Here is a 15,731-nt window from a genome sequence, read left to right as displayed (position 1 = left end):
AAACTGTAAAGTAAATTGTGATTTAAATTAACCATTAAATGGGTAACAGTCAACCATTATGATCTACTGGTGCTCCTGGACTGGTAGGAAATTAATAACATAACGCACCCAAATTGTCGGATAAAAGAATACAATTTTTATCAGCATGAAAACAATCAGAAAAAATTAACCGAAAGAAACCCTCCGCTCTAATATTGGAAGTGTATACATGCATACGTGGGATTTAAAGAGGTAATCGAATAAAATTATGAAGTGACTGCGTACCTTGCATTTACAGCGGATACTATTTCCTAACAATTTTAGGTTGCGCATACCCTAATAATCAAACAATTTGTATTTCAAATTTTAAGATTTTTTTTTTTTCATTTCAGATTTTTCCAATGTTCAATTAATAAAGATGAAGGATTCCATCTTGATGAAAACTCGACTTTTAATCATTCACGAATAACTTAATTATACAGGGTACAAACAATTCATTGTTAATGAATAAAGAACGATTCTTTTCAAGAATTTTTGGAAATAATTAAATTCACACCGTTATCTATAATATAAATCTCCACTGTCTGTTTAAATGTATGTACGTATGTTTGTATGTTTGCCTAAAATTTCCGACAGAGGCAACGGATTTTCACAAGCATTTTGAAGCTCGACCCTTCGAACAACAAACATCGAAAAATTGGCTAAAAACACTAATTCCTTCACCCTCAACTGGGCACTTTTCTACAGGGAGGGGGGTCGGATTTTTTGCCAATATTTTCGAAAGTCATCCCCTCTGTTCAATTGACTAGTCTTCATTAAAACCTTTGCCACTTCCAGTTTGGCGATGGATGCAACGGCAAAGATGTCACTTTTTTTTTTCACGTTCTTTTCCTCCTTCGCGGTAGGGGTTCAAGCCTGCCTGCCTACAACCACTTTTTTCTTTTTTGCTCAATACACTCCTCCAAAAACCCAGGCTAGTTCTATATACAAGGTAAATATACACACATCTATCAATTTGTGTGCATATATATATGTATATATATATATATATATATATATATATATATATATAGAGAGAGAGAGAAAGAGAGAGAGAGAGAGAGAGTGTGTGTGTGTGAGAGCATAAGGAGAGAGAGATTGTATGTCTGTGTGATCACAGAAAGAGAGAGACTGCATGTGTGTGTGTGACCATAGGGATAGAGAGGAAGAGACTGTGTGTGTGTGTGTGTGTGTGTGTGTGTGTGTGTGTGTGTGTGTGTGTGTGTGAATGACTAGAGAAATGCAGAGAGATTGCGTGTGTGTGATCACAGTCAGAAAGAAACTGCATGTGTGTGTGTGTGCGCACGCTCACTGGAAGAGAGAGAGAGAGAGAGAGAGACTGCGCATATGTGTGTTTGATCACTGGAAGAGAGAGAGAGAGAGAGACTGTACGTGTGTATGTGTGTTATCACAGCGACGAAGAGAGAAGCTGCGCGTGCTTGTGATAACTGACAAAATTTGTGTGTGTTTACAGATACAAAGAGAGAGAGAGAATGTGTGTGCTCGCGCATATGTATGCATGCAAGCAAAAACTAAGAAAATAGGCCTGTAGAAAGAGAGAGAGAGAAAGAGGGACTCACGACCTGTACAAAGAGAGAGAGAAAGAAAGAGGGACTCACGACCTGTAGTAAGAGAGAGAGAAAGAAAGAAAGAGGGACTCACGACCTGTAGAAAGAGAGAAAGAGAAAGAAAGAGGGACTCACGACCTGTAGAAAGAGAGAGAGAGAGAGAAAGAAAGAGGGACTCACGACCTGTAGAAAGAGAGAGAGAGAGAGAAAGAAAGAGGGACTCACGACCTGTAGAAAGAGAGAGAGAGAGAGAAAGAAAGAGGGACTCACGACCTGTAGAAAGAGAGAGAGAGAAAGAAAGAGGGACTCACGACCTGTAGAAAGAGAGAGAGAGAAAGAAAGAGGGACTCACGACCTGTAGAAAGAGAGAGAGAGAAAGAAAGAGGGACTCACGACCTGTAGAAAGAGAGAGAGAGAAAGAAAGAGGGACTCACGACCTGTAGAAAGAGAGAGAGAAAGATAGAAAGAGGGACTCACGACCTGTAGAAAGAGAGAGAGAAAGATAGAAAGAGGGACTCACGACCTGTAGAAAGAGAGAGAGAGAGAGAGACAGACAGAAAGAAAGAGGGACTCACGACCTGTAGAAAGAGAGAGAGAGAGAAAGAAAGAGGGACTCAGGACCTGTAGAAAGAGAGAGAGAAAGAAAGAGGGACTCACGACCTGTAGAAAGAGAGAGAGAAAGAAAGAGGGACTCACGACCTGTAGAAAGAGAGAGAGAAAGAAAGAGGGACTCACGACCTGTAGAAAGAGAGAGAGAAAGAAAGAGGGACTCACGACCTGTAGAAAGAGAGAGAGAAAGAAAGAGGGACTCACGACCTGTAGAAAGAGAGAGAGAAAGAAAGAGGGACTCACGACCTGTAGAAAGAGAGAGAGAAAGAAAGAGGGACTCACGACCTGTAGAAAGAGAGAGAGAAAGAAAGAGGGACTCACGACCTGTAGAAAGAGAGAGAGAAAGAAAGAGGGACTCACGACCTGTAGAAAGAGAGAGAGAAAGAAAGAGGGACTCACGACCTGTAGAAAGAGAGAGAGAAAGAAAGAGGGACTCACGACCTGTAGAAAGAGAGAGAGAAAGAAAGAGGGACTCACGACCTGTAGAAAGAGAGAGAGAAAGAAAGAGGGACACAGGACCTGTAGAAAGAGAGAGAGAGAGAAAGAGGGACTCAGGACCTGTAGAAAGAGAGAGAGAGAAAGAGGGACTCAGGACCTGTAGACAGAGAGAGAGAGAGAGAAAGAGGGACTCAGGACCTGTAGAAAGAGAGAGAGAGAAAGAGGGACTCAGGACCTGTAGACAGAGAGAGAGAGAGAGAAAGAGGGACTCAAGACCTGTAGAAAGAGAGAGAGAGACACAGGGACTTTAAAAAAAGAGAGACATGAGGCATCTAGAGACAAAAAGAAAAGAGACGAACACGGGGGGGGGGGGGTGTATATCACAGAGAAAGACACACACACAGAGTGTGTATCGCACAGAAAGAGAGAGAGAGAGACACACACTGTGTGTATCGCACAGAGAGAGAGAGAGAGAGACACACACACACACAGGGTGTGTATCGCACAGAGAGAGAGAGAGAGAGACACACACAGGGTGTGTATCGCACAGAGAGAGAGGGCGTGTATCGCACAGAGAGAGAGAGAGACACACACAGGGTGTGTATCGCACAGACAGAGAGGGTGTGTATCGCACAGAGAGAGAGAGAGACACACACACACACACACAGGGTGTGTATCGCACACAGAGAGAGAGAGAGACACACACACAGGGTGTGTATCGCACACAGAGAGAGAGAGAGACACACACACAGGGTGTGTATCGCACAGAGAGGGAGAGAGACACACACACAGGGTGTGTATCGCACAGAGAGGGAGAGAGACACACACACAGGATGTGTATCGCACAGAGAGGGAGAGAGACACACACACAGGGTGTGTATCGCACAGAGAGGGAGAGAGACACACACACAGGGTGTGTATCGTACAGAGAGAGAGAGAGAGAGACACACACACACACAGGGTGTGTATCGCACAGAGAGAGAGAAACAGAGACACACACAGGGTGTGTATCGCACAGAGAGAGAGAGAGAGAGAGAGACAGAGACACACACAGGGTGTGTATCGCACAGAGAGAGAGAGACAGAGACACACACAGGGTGTGTATCGCAGAGAGAGAGAGAGACAGAGACACACAGGGTGTGTATCGCACAGAGAGAGAGAGATAGAGACACACACAGGGTGTGTATCGCACAGAGAGAGAGAGAGACAGAGACACACACAGGGTGTGTATCGCACAGAGAGAGAGAGACAGAGACACACACAGGGTGTGTATCGCACAGAGAGAGAGAGACAGAGACACACACAGGGTGTGTATCGCACAGAGAGAGACAGACAGAGACACACACAGGGTGTGTATCGCACAGAGAGAGACAGACAGAGACACACACAGGGTGTGTATCGCACAGAGAGAGAGAGAGAGAGACACACACACACACAGGGTGTGTATCGCACAGAGAGAGACACACACACACACATACGCACAGGGTGTGTATCGCAGAGAGAGAGAGAGACACACACACACACATACGTACAGGGTGTGTATCGCAGAGAGAGACGCACGCACAGGGTGTGTATCGCAGAGAGAGTAAGAGACGCACGCACAGGGTGTGTATCGCAGAGAGAGTAAGAGACGCACGCACAGGGTGTGTATCGCAGAGAGAGTAAGAGACGCACGCACAGGGTGTGTATCGCAGAGATAGAGAGAGACACACACAGGGTGTGTATCACAGAGAGAGAGAGAGACACACAGGGTGTGTATCGCAGAGAGAGTGAGAGACACACACAGGGTGTGTATCGCAGAGAGAGAGAGACACACACAGGGTGTGTATTGCAGAGAGAGACACACACACACACCAGGTGTGTATCGCAGAGAGAGAGAGGCACACACACACGCAACGGGTGTGTATCGCAGAGAGAGAGAGAGGAACACACACACACACACACACACGCACCGGGTGTGTATCGCAGAGAGAATAAGAGACACACACACGCATCGGGTGTGTATCGCAGAGAGAGTAAGAGATACACACACGCATCGGGTGTGTATCGCAGAGAGAGTAAGAGACACACGCATCGGGTGTGTATCGCAGAGAGAGTAAGAGACACACGCACCGGGTGTGTCTCACAGAGAGAGAGAGAGACACATGCACAGGGTGTGTATCGCAGAGAGAGAGACACGCACAGGGTGTGTATCGCAGAGAGAGAGAGAGAGAGAGAGAGAGACACGCACAGGGTGTGTATCGCAGAGAGAGAGAGAGACACACACACAGGGTGTGTATCACAGAGAGAGAGAGAGAGACACACACACAGGGTGTGTATCGCAGAGAGAGAGAGACACACTCACAGGGTGTGTACCGCAGAGAGAGAGAGAGAGAGAGAGAGAGAGAGACACACACACACAGGGTGTGTATTGCAGAGAGAGAGAGAGACACACACGAACAGACTGTGTATCGCAGAGAAAGAGAGAAAGACACACAGTGTGTGACACAGAGTGTGTGTATCGATGAGACAGAGAAAGACACGCACAAGGTGTGTATCGCACAGAGCGAAAGACACGCACGCTGTGCGTATGACAGAGGCATGCAGAGAGAGAGAGAGAGAGAGAGGCATACACGGGTGTGCGAATCGCAGAGAGAGAGAGAAGGGGGGCACACACGGGTGTGCGCATCGCAGAGAGAGAGAGAAGGGGGGCACACACGGCTGTGCGCATCGCAGAGAGAGAGACAGGGACCCGGTGCGTATCGCAGAGAGAGAGACAGGGACACGGTGCGTATCGCAGAGAGAGAGAGAAGGAAAGGGTGCATATCGCAGAGAGAGAGAGAGAGAGAGGGACACACACACACGATGCGTATCGCACAGAGAAAGACACACATACAGGATGCGTATCGCACTGGGAGAGACACACACGCAGAATGTGTATCGCAAAGAGAGAGGGACACACACAGATCGCAGAGAGAGAGAGACAGGTTGTGTATCGCAGCGAGACACACACAGGATGTGTATCGCAGAGAGACACACACACACAGGATGTGTATCGTAGAGAGACACACACACAGAGGATGTGTATCGCAGAGAGAGAGAGACACAAACACAGGATGTGTATTGCAGGGAGAGAAAGACACACACAAAGGATGTGTATCGCAGAGAGAGACACACACACACACAGAGGATGTGTATCGCAGAGTGAGAGAGAGACACACACACACACAGGGTGTGTATCGCAGGGACAGAGAGAGCGAGCATCAAGAGAGAGAAAGAGAGAGTATTGAGAGACGGAGAGAGTATGGAGAGACGGAGAGAAAGAGAGAGTTGAAAGAATTTAACTAGACAATTTTACTAGACCACCCACGCGGTAAAAAAAAAAAAAACTTTAAAAACATTTGACACCTGTTTAGTTTTTTCCTCATTTGTTATGCTTGCAAACAGAAAAGACGGTTCTTTGATACGACAGAGACGCGTGGAAAAAATTATTTTGGTCTAGCTGCACAAATCAACGATAAATACATGATTTGTGCTAAGGGCTTTAAAATCACTTTCTAATTTTAATGTGTTTGTGATTCTTATACATAAAGTCGACTATTTTTTTCATTAGTGTTTGGCTCATCCTTTAAGTATTGCATTGTTGCCGACAACTTCATGAAAATACGAATACTAACCGAATTGAGGCCTGAAGTCATAGTTATGGTCTTAGACAGGCAAATACCAAATCTCAATTAGTAATAGATTGTTGCATTTTATTGTTTTTGTGTTTATTCGTTTGGATTTGTAAAAGGCTATCATATAGATATCCGAGATCCAATGGAGATGAAGGAGGCGATCCCAATAAATTGTGTCAAATAGATCCAGATTTACAACCACCATGAGTCATGGTGACCATTACCCCTGACTTTTTATGGTTTTGTTTACTTTTACATTCTTTCGGCGTGGTTTGGTGTTTCGATATGGAACAATCATGCTGACAAACCATTCCGTTAGATCACCGGAATTAAGCATCATTTAGCCTGGTCAGTATTAAAATAGGTGACCATATTGGGAATACCAGGTGCTGTATGCGCTCTCCACTCATCTCTGAATTGTTTCCAGTCGTCCTGGACTTCTTCTTGCCACCAAAATCAGGCAGTGTGGACTCAGAAGGGGTAAGGTTGAAGATTGCGCGACCCTTGCTTCACAATTACACGCGCATGAACTCTTACAAGGGGTATCTATTGTCTCTCGAAACAACGTAGGTCATTTTAGTCTCTGGATCGACCAGTATAGATATCATTATCCATTGCTTTTCAATAGTCAGAAACTATTATTGTTTCTGGAAAGATGAATTCTTATAAGTAGAAGAGGAGGGGGGGGACCTAACTGTTAAATAAATAATACAATTCACAGAAAATAAATAAAATGCAACAAGTGCGTTTTTGTTTTCTTGAAGTTGTTTTCATTTTGTGTTTTGCTTTTCAGTTGCTGTCATAACTTATTGTCCCCCATGGGGCCCGATCTGCACAAGCACCATTACTATTTATGCGTCATTATTCAAGCTCGTAATGGCGTTAAAAAATACAAACATAACGAGTTCCTTAAAAACATGACTTTGCTTGGTTTCGTGTGAAAAAAAGGGAGCTTCCGGATTAAATCAAAACTTATCGCATTCATTAATGTTGCAATGCAGTACAGACGTAAAGTGGATCTTTGATAGAACAGGGGCGGGGCGGCGGGCGCCAGAGAAAAAAAAAATGAATTTTCTTTTGATTTAGAAATACAAATCATGTCTGACTTTTTGCGTTTTAAACGAAAAAATTACTTCTATTCATCAATTTAAAGACTTCAGAATTACTTTCAAAGTGGCAGGCACGTCAGGATATTAAAAAAATGTCGACTATTTTAATGCGTGTGTGTGTAACTATGTGTGTGTATGCATAACGGTCTCTAACAAACTACTATCAATTTTTGGTCTACAAACTTGGAACTTGAATTTGAACCTGAGGAACAAATTCAGTTTTTTAGCCGGTAAAAATAGCTGCTAAGAAGTCAAAATTGAAAAAAAAAATGCAACTTGGCAGACATAAGTCGACTAACGTGTTACTACTACACATGCACAAATTTTATTTTTTAAGTTTTTATGGTAAGAAATAATCCTGAAGAGCTATATGTTTTGGTTTCGATTCTAGTTGGTGGCCCCAAGTGATATTTTAATTTTTTTTTCTTTTTAACTTTTGAAATTACTACTATATATTCCGTACAATATAATAATCAATAGAGAAGTGGTTTCTATAAATATGAAATCTGCATAAATTAAAATATCATATTAAGGCGTATTTTTACGACCGAGCAACGCCGGCGCAAGTCTCGTATCATGACTCCTTTGTGTACCTAAGCCATAAAATTATAAGCGCCTTCGCCTTAGTCGTTAAAATTACGTGTTTCTATTTACTTGCCTCCCCATGAGAGCAGAGTTCAGACACAAGGTCGGTTTTTAATATGGGGAAAATCCAGCTCCCCAAAAGGGGCACTCTGGATAGGAATAAAAATAAAAATTGCCTCAATCTAGAAGAATTTCTCCTTCACTGATCGAGGTCAGAACAGGTGAAGTGCAGTATCAGAGGAGCTACTACACTTTTGATCCTAACCAAAAAGGCCAAATTACGCTTACGATTGTTGTATTGTGTTAAGAAAATCTATTATTTAAAATCCTTGCATGAGGAGTTCCAAAAACGATTTTACATACTCGATTCCCTTAATAAGAGGCTTCCAGTATATAAAAATAAATAAGTACTTTCTGTCTAAGATCAACAAATATCTAGGGAGGCCATCTCCCAGGCATTACGTCCTCCTTTCAGAACAGGAGTTCTGTTATTTCTTTATGCCTTTCCTTTTTGAAGAAGGTGGGTATTTTCTATCGCCTGAGGGGGTGGGGTTTAATCTATGAAAGAACGCCGACAAGACGGATTAGATTATTTTTGCATCCATCTTTAGTGCCGCCTTTAGGAGAAGGGGGTGAACATAACCTTGCTACTGTGAGAAGTAGATACATCCGGTTAGGATCAAAGTAAAGTAACTGTTCGGTTTAAGGAAGCCGTTCTTTCAGACATTATCTTTTTCCGGCGAGAGGGAGATGTTAACAGAGTTATATATTTTTGTTCCCAATCCAGAGAGCTACTTTTGGAAATTTGGATTTTCTACACATCAAAAACTGATTTTATGTTTAAAGTTAGCCTCTCTTAGAGAGAGGCATTCGGCAAGTAAATAGGGATAGAAGTAAGCATTCATCTTGCAGTTCTGGCACAGCTTTTGAACAAAACAAAATCCATTTTCTGACACAGAATTACCTAAACAGTTAGAAAAGGTCGAATCAAAAAGGACCGGCGTCAGAATCAAAACGAGGCGACTTCTCAGAAAAAAATAAAAATAAAAATAATGAAAACAGCCACAAAACCCGATAAAGTTAGAGTGGGTTAGATCAGTGTGTATTAAAAAATAGTCGGGAAGTCTGGATAATCGCACAAAAATCGAAAATGACACAAAAATCACTGATAATAAAAATCATACATTTTCGCACGATTAATGGCAGTTATTTGTTGCGATTGCTTTATTTTCGATTTTTGAGATATTATCGAGACTCAATTGATCGTCTAATGCTAGTGTTTTGTGTTTGTTTTTTTTTTTCGTTCTAATGGTTGTGCATTGGACTAAAAACGCTTTAAAATAAGTTAAAACACAAATAAATTTATTCAAATAGGTAGAAAAGTAACTTATCTGGCCTTTGGTATAATTTATTTATTTAATCATTTTTACTTTTCTTTTATTGGCTCTTATTAAAATGTCCAAAAGTCCTTTTTGTCTAGTTCAAAAGCCGTACTAGTATGCATTTTTCTCAAGTTTACTTCTACTATTTTTTTATTGAGAAAATTCGCTATCAGCGGAATATTGATTTCGGTGAATCAGAAAAAAAAAAAAAAAAAAAAAAAAAAAAAAAAAAAGGACGACTCAAAGTCTGCAGCAAATAATGTCGAGAAAAAATATTTTATTTTCTTTAAAAAAAAATTATAAATATTTTAAAAAATAGATTTTTTATAATACAAATTCAAAAGAATGAAACAACATTTTATAGTAATTATGCAGAGAAGGTACCGCGACCGCGCTGAAATAACAACGCTATTATTTAGAAATCCATTCTTAACATGGGGAAAGGAGAGCGTTTTTAACTATTCTGTACTTTCAGCTAATAATTTAATAAAAAAGATAGTAAAAATACTATAAAAAATAGCACGGTACCTTCTGCATAAGTACCCATTATATTTATAATAATAAATATTTTATATATTATTAAATAATAAATATATAAATATATTTTTTGCATATTTTATATTTTAAAAATATAAAATATGCAAAAACACAAAAGTATAATGCGGACTTTTTTTTTTTTTTTTGTATCTGACGCTGTTTGCTGCGGACTTCGAGTCACCTGTTCTTCGGATTCACCTTGATTTCAATTTCAAACAAATCGAATAGCTTTAGAGTCACTGGGTTGTAAATGCGCGTGTGTGAAAAGCAACGATGATTTGGAATGTTGTCATGTGATAACACAGTTTTATTGAAGAAAAATAACACGTTTGTTTTGTATTATTTGGATTATCGGACTAAACAAACACATGAAGAAGATCGGAGGGTTACATCGACCGAAACGTTGTGCAAGAAACACTGAAGTATGAGAACATTAGTCCGATTAATCCAAATAATCTAATCATCTCCCATCTAAAAAATTCAAAACTCTAGCGTTTGTTTTGGTTTTACATCTCTATAAAATAAAATGCCATAGAGCATTTTTTTTTTTTTTAGTTGTTGATAATAAAGCAGCAGCAGCACTGCAGCAGATGTACGACCATTTTTGAATAGGATTTTTTAAGTTACATTATTACGGTGTTTAGTCATTAAATTATTAATTGAACAAAATTGGGTTACTTAGAATTCGATTTAAAAAAAAAAATACAGAAAAATATTTGATGCACGTATTCGTCAAGGAAGGAAGATGTCATTTAAAAAAATCACGTAAATTGATCAATGTTCAATTAGTTTGTTTTATATATATATATATATATATATATATATATATATACACACACATACTTGTGCATCTATATTACATTATCTATATTATTTACGATTTTAAGTGTAAATTGTATTTTACTACAAGGTTGATTTTGATCTCGAGAGTTCGAATTGGGTTGTCTTCTCCTTATAAACAATGGTGAATCCAGAAATAGTGCCTCGTTTTGAAATTTGATCAATTTACGTGATCTTTGGAATATGACATTTTCGTGACGGATACGTCAAGTTTTGTCTGTATTTTCGATTTGTTTTTTTATCACGTCGAACTCTAAATAAGAACTAAAAATTGTTATAGATGTGAATAAATTTGTATAAGATAATGTATATTTCTATTCATCAAATTTGTCTAATGTTCTATTCATGAAATTACTTGTGCTAAATGCACTTACTGATCCGCGCTATTTTTTAAATCGTATTTCCAAGTTTAATTAAAGTTTTTTTTTTATTCAATTGTAAGGTTAAAGTACATAATAGGTACAAAACACCCTCCCCTCCCCATGTTAAGAATGGCTTTTTAAATAATAACGTTATTATATCAGCACGGTGAGCACGGATCAATAAGTGCATGAGTACCAAGTTATTAAATGTACCTATTTACTATGCCTCCCCACGGGACAGAGTTAGACACCAGGGTCGTTTTTTAAGGTGGAGAAAAGGTACAAAAATAAAAATTGTCTCAGTCAGTCGTGAAGGATTTCTCCTCCACCGAAAGAGAACAAGAAATAGAAGTGCAGCCTCTGAAGAACAGATACTACACTTTGATCTTGTCCCGAAGGCCAAGCAAAAAAAAAAAAATTATTAAATGTAAATAGCTCCTAAAACTTACACTTTTATATACTTGAGGATTTACTAATAATTTTAAAGCTAGAAACTGCCGCCTATTCGACAGTTTAAAAGTTTCCAGATTCCGTTATTTACGAAAAAAAAAAAAATAAATAAAAAAAAAAAAAAAAAAACGGAAATGCATCCTGATGAATTTTATTTCATAGCGATTATTTAATATTATGGTATTGTATTTTTCTTTCATAAATATTTGATTAATAATAAATAAAACATGGATACGAGGAATATACACACAAGGTCAAGGTGGTCATGGAAGTTTAAGAGAATATATATTAAGTTTTTTTTTTTATGGAAGCCATCTAATGTCGCACTTGTTAAGGGCTTTTAATTTAAACTTCTAACAATTTTTTAAAGTTGATTATATGCCCGTTGTATTGAAATTTTAAATCGCTATTTTTTTTTTTAATTTTATCATTTTGTTCTATCGGATGCTATTCATTCATTCGCTATCTCATATTCCAACCGAAAGATCTTTTTAAAATTCTAACCGTCCCTTTGCTTCGCATTTCAAAATCTTGATTATATACATATACAAGTGTGTGTGTGTGTGTGTGTGTGTGTGTGTGTGTGTGTGTGTGTGTGTGTGTGTGTGTGTGTTCATTCATCAATGTTTCGTGCTTGTTGTAAAATTTTTTTTGGATCAATGAAATTAAGAAAATAAATTTCATTCACTCAGAAGAAGCCTTACAATAAAGACGAAACATTGATGAACACATAACTTTTAACATCTCGTTTCAATGGCAACTGCTTTCTAAAAGCTAAAATCTTCAATATAATCAGCACAGCAAATTATGTACTTATGGACATCAAGATAGTCACTGTTTACTTACACATTCCTAAGAGGTCAAAGGTCGATTGATGGGGGGGGGGAGTCACTCCAGATTGGAACAAAAAAAAAAATCAGTATAATCCAGTCAAAACGACGGAGGGCATCCGTAATCAACGGTCAGTAAACAGTTTCAGAAAGGGGAGGGTAATACCGGGGAGAATAGAGTAACAAGTTCAGATAAAAATAAAAATAAATTTCTTGGATGTTGTGATCTCCCCTTTCTCAGAACGACATTTGAAGGCCTTTACATTAAATTTAGGTCACACCTTGATAAGTAATTTGTTATCGCTCCCCAACCATCATATCAGATCGTATTTACTTTTTACAATATAAATCGCATCCAAATATCATTTAGAAACAAGGACAAAAATATTTGTTCGTAAACACCTCAAAAGCGGACGTTGTTTTATTTGAAAACGTCTTATTTGCTTGCGATCGACGCATGAACGTGAAATATGGAGACCTGTTGACGAAACAGTTTAACTGGAGTAGAGTTCGACATTCGGTCTCTAAAATATACCAAATATAAACGGTTTTCAGATTTTTTTTTCTTTTTTGATTTGTAGACATGTCGATATTGTCGTAAAGCGATAAAGATATCTAAACCTTAAAAGTTTTTATACGCATTCTCACACAATATGTGAATATGTGCACGTCGCCGTAAGCAAATGGGGATTCGTAACATCGATCGTTGTCCGTATGGTATTTATTATTGGAATGGATATAAAACAGCAATAATTTTAACAGTGACAATAAAATTCATGTAATCTATATATATATATATATATATATATATATATATATATATATTACATACACACATATACATACACACAGTCACAGTACACACACTTATTATGTTCATGAAAAATCTCATTGTAGAGCTTAATTACGTTAGTAAGAGAACATATGTGGTACTCATGCAGAGAGTGATCCGTGCTGAAATAATAACATTTAAAAAAAACATTCTTAACATGGGGGAGGGGAGGGTGTTTTGTACCTATTCTGTACTTTAACCTTACAAGTGAATAAAAAAGACATATCATAAAACTTTAACTAAACGTGGAAATACGATTTAAAAAATAGCGCGGATCGGATCACTCTCTACATTAGAACCATTTATGTTAATATTATGTGTTGATTAGCCATCCGTACCTGTGGTTTCTAGGGAAGTGAGCTTCTGTGAAGTACCACATACATCATCGATAGAAAATACTATCAGTAATGCAGATATAATCGAAGAGAAATATGCTTATTGTAAGTGAACTGAACTACAACGTATTGAGAACTGTTGAAATTAATACTAAAACAAAATACTTATGCAAACTATTTTATAATATTCATATATGAAATTAATGTCATTATGAGAAACATCGTCTCCTGTGAGAAAATATACGTATCGCACGTTATATTATATATATATATATATATATATATATATATATATATATATATACACACACACACACGTATCGCGTGCATGTATATATTTAACTGAGTGGGGAAGGTCATCATGTGTGTGTGTGTATACATATATATATATATATATATATATATATATATATATATATATATATAATACACGCGCGTGCGATACATATGTAATTATTATTTCATGCATCTTTTTTCAGTATTTACTTCAACGGTGCTCAATACGAAGGTAAAGCTAGATAGTAAGTTTTGAAAATATATTGCTGTATATGTTTTCAAAACTGAGCACACCTCCCACAAAGCGAACAGGCTATTTCGAACACCTAGACGAGGAATTACGACCCTTGAAACTAGATGGAGGGTTCCGGGGGTTGTCATGCGAACCCCAGGTCGGTGTAAGGACCTAACGAAAGGGTAGACTTACCTTCATCTGGCGACGTCAGCTCCCAGTTCGGCTGGGATATCCCTGTGTTGGCCGCCATCTTTTTTTTTTTTTTTTTTTTTAATACTTCACGCGTACATTAGCGTCCTCTGTCGGTGGGTGGTGACATTACTGATTATTCGCCTCCTCCTACTACGTCTACACATTATACTCCTACTCACACTCCAGTATTTGTCCCTTTTCTTGGTGTGGGTATTGAAAATTTTGGTATTAAATCCAGAGTAAATTTCGCCGAAAATAAAATAATTTAAGTAGCTTTTTTAATATTATTATTATTATTTTGTCGCTTTTATTTATTAATTGAAGATATAACTAAAAGGTGTTTTTTTTATTATAAAACAAAAGTATTTTTTTAATCTGTTATTCAGTGCAGTCAGCGTGCAATGTGTAACAATTGACTATACATTCAATACAGGACTAATTCGTAATAATCCTGTTACTAAATACGTTCATACATTTTTAATTTTTTAATAAAAACTCAAAATCTATTACATTTAAAAATTAATATTAAAAATCCCATAAAATTTTAATACTTTATATATTCAATACTTTTAAAACTATAGAAATGAAGATAACATCTGGTCTCTCCTAGGTTGTTATTATAATTTATTAATGTCAGTCAAGTTTATGTGAAACGTTAAAAAATAAATCAGTAATACGACTTTATATAAGGTGCCAAAACTTTTTATTTCTAGATTAACAAAATACTACAAATATCGTGTCATATTGTATTTATTTTATCTAGTAACATATCTAGTTTTATTAATTTCATTAGGGGGGAAAAATACACCTAAAAACTTTATTTAAAATATGTATTGTTTCCTTTTTTTTACGTATATACTGAAATTGATTTTTAAGTTAAAAACTACGAAACTAAGTGATCGAGATATATATATATATATATATATATATATATATATATATATATGTAAATAATGTGCTTATTTGTATGTAAAAACGACGTGTGACATTTTTAATGAAAATAAAATAAACTTAACTTGTTTGATTTTTAAAAAGTTCAACTCGTTTTTATATAAGAAATTAATATTAACGGTATCAAATGGTTTGTTTTTTGTAATTTAAAAAACAGAAACACGATTTATTTAACCAAGTGCGTTTATATTGATATTTCGTGTTTGATTCAACTTCATTTTAAAATAAAATTCTAAAATCTAAATTGTTATATAATATATAAGAATAATTTAAGATCTTTAGATTTAATTTAAATCGCTTTTAGAGGGAGGGTCTTTTTTTTTTAATTAAAAGAGGGCGTTTGGTTTGGTGTTATTTATATATATATATTAATATTATTGCAAATTAAATAAAATCCTAAAAATCTTTATCTTAAATAATATTTATTTAATATTTTATTTGTTTTTATTTATATTTTAGAGGAATAAAACTGTTCCTTTTTTTTTTTTTTTTTAGTAAAGCAACAATAACTTCTTTATGTAAGTGT

General features: G+C 37.2%; 1 protein-coding gene across 14 annotated transcripts in view; it reads right to left on the bottom strand.

The window, feature by feature from the left end:
• The window catches only part of LOC145263738 (uncharacterized), a 727,869-nt gene extending 712,743 nt beyond the window's left edge, over positions 1–15,126 (bottom strand). For 13 of the 14 annotated variants that reach the window (XM_080120729.1, XM_080120720.1, XM_080120727.1 and 10 more), the window contains exon 1: positions 14,255–15,126. Coding sequence is in view for 1 of the 14 variants with exons in the window: in XM_080120716.1 (XP_079976842.1) it covers positions 14,255–14,312 (58 nt within the window). In the remaining 13 variants the exon portion in view is untranslated. The remainder of the gene's footprint in view (positions 1–14,254) is intronic. The other variant, XM_080120717.1, reaches the window with a different exon arrangement.
• Between the last annotated feature and the right edge of the window lie 605 nt (positions 15,127–15,731).

Source organism: Euprymna scolopes, chromosome 39, assembly GCF_053919585.1.
Source record: "Euprymna scolopes isolate OS-2025 chromosome 39, ASM5391958v1, whole genome shotgun sequence".
Lineage (NCBI taxonomy): Eukaryota > Metazoa > Mollusca > Cephalopoda > Sepiida > Sepiolidae > Euprymna > Euprymna scolopes.
Note: the sequence above shows the minus strand (reverse complement) of the source record. Positions and strands in the feature narration are given on the sequence as shown.